This window comes from Anoplophora glabripennis, unplaced genomic scaffold (genome assembly GCF_000390285.2).
Source record: "Anoplophora glabripennis isolate ALB-LARVAE unplaced genomic scaffold, Agla_2.0 scaffold603, whole genome shotgun sequence".
Classification (NCBI taxonomy): domain Eukaryota; kingdom Metazoa; phylum Arthropoda; class Insecta; order Coleoptera; family Cerambycidae; genus Anoplophora; species Anoplophora glabripennis.
The window spans coordinates 309,634-310,212 of NW_019416685.1; the positions used below are offsets into that span (position 1 = coordinate 309,634).

Below are 579 nucleotides of genomic sequence, written 5' to 3' on the forward strand. Positions count from 1 at the left end.
AGTGTAAAGTGCATTTGCATCCAGCTTACTTTGAACATTTTCACATAAAAAACTAAAAACGTCATCTTCCAAATCATCATCACTATCTATACTTGGTTGTATTTCATACGTTCCTGCAATATCCGTCTGCAATCCCTCTTCTCCAATAATATTTTCATCAAAGTTTTCTCCATCTGTAATTTCATCTGTTTCTGGCGGCACATAAAAAACATCAACCAATTCAGCATTTTCACAATCTGAATCCTCTTCTAACAAAGCAAGTAACTCTTTAGTGGTTAGTGCCCTTTTCATTTTCTATTTTGACAAATGACTGCAATAATATAAACAAAATTATACCTCTATAGCTTCTATACAACTCAAAAATCTCTTACCTCATATTAGCAGTATATGTATCCAAAAAATAACTATTTTGCATTACAAAAAACTTTAGTTCAAACAATATTTTATACAAAACTATACTTTTTTTAACACAAAGGAAAACCAAGAAGTACACTCTGCTAATAATGAACTGATATATGTTCTAACAAGTCCTGTATTTTGTAATGAACCTGTTTTATTTTTGATTTTTATTATGTCTGG

The 579-nt window shown here is 29.9% G+C and overlaps 1 protein-coding gene across 1 annotated transcript in view; it reads right to left on the reverse strand.

The window, feature by feature from the left end:
* The window catches only part of LOC108910028 (myb-like protein X), a 46,190-nt gene extending 45,899 nt beyond the window's left edge, over positions 1 to 291 (reverse strand). The window contains exon 1 of the mRNA XM_023455235.1: positions 30 to 291. Within this exon, the coding sequence (XP_023311003.1) occupies positions 30 to 291 (262 nt within the window). The remainder of the gene's footprint in view (positions 1 to 29) is intronic.
* Positions 292 to 579: the final 288 nt, after the last annotated feature.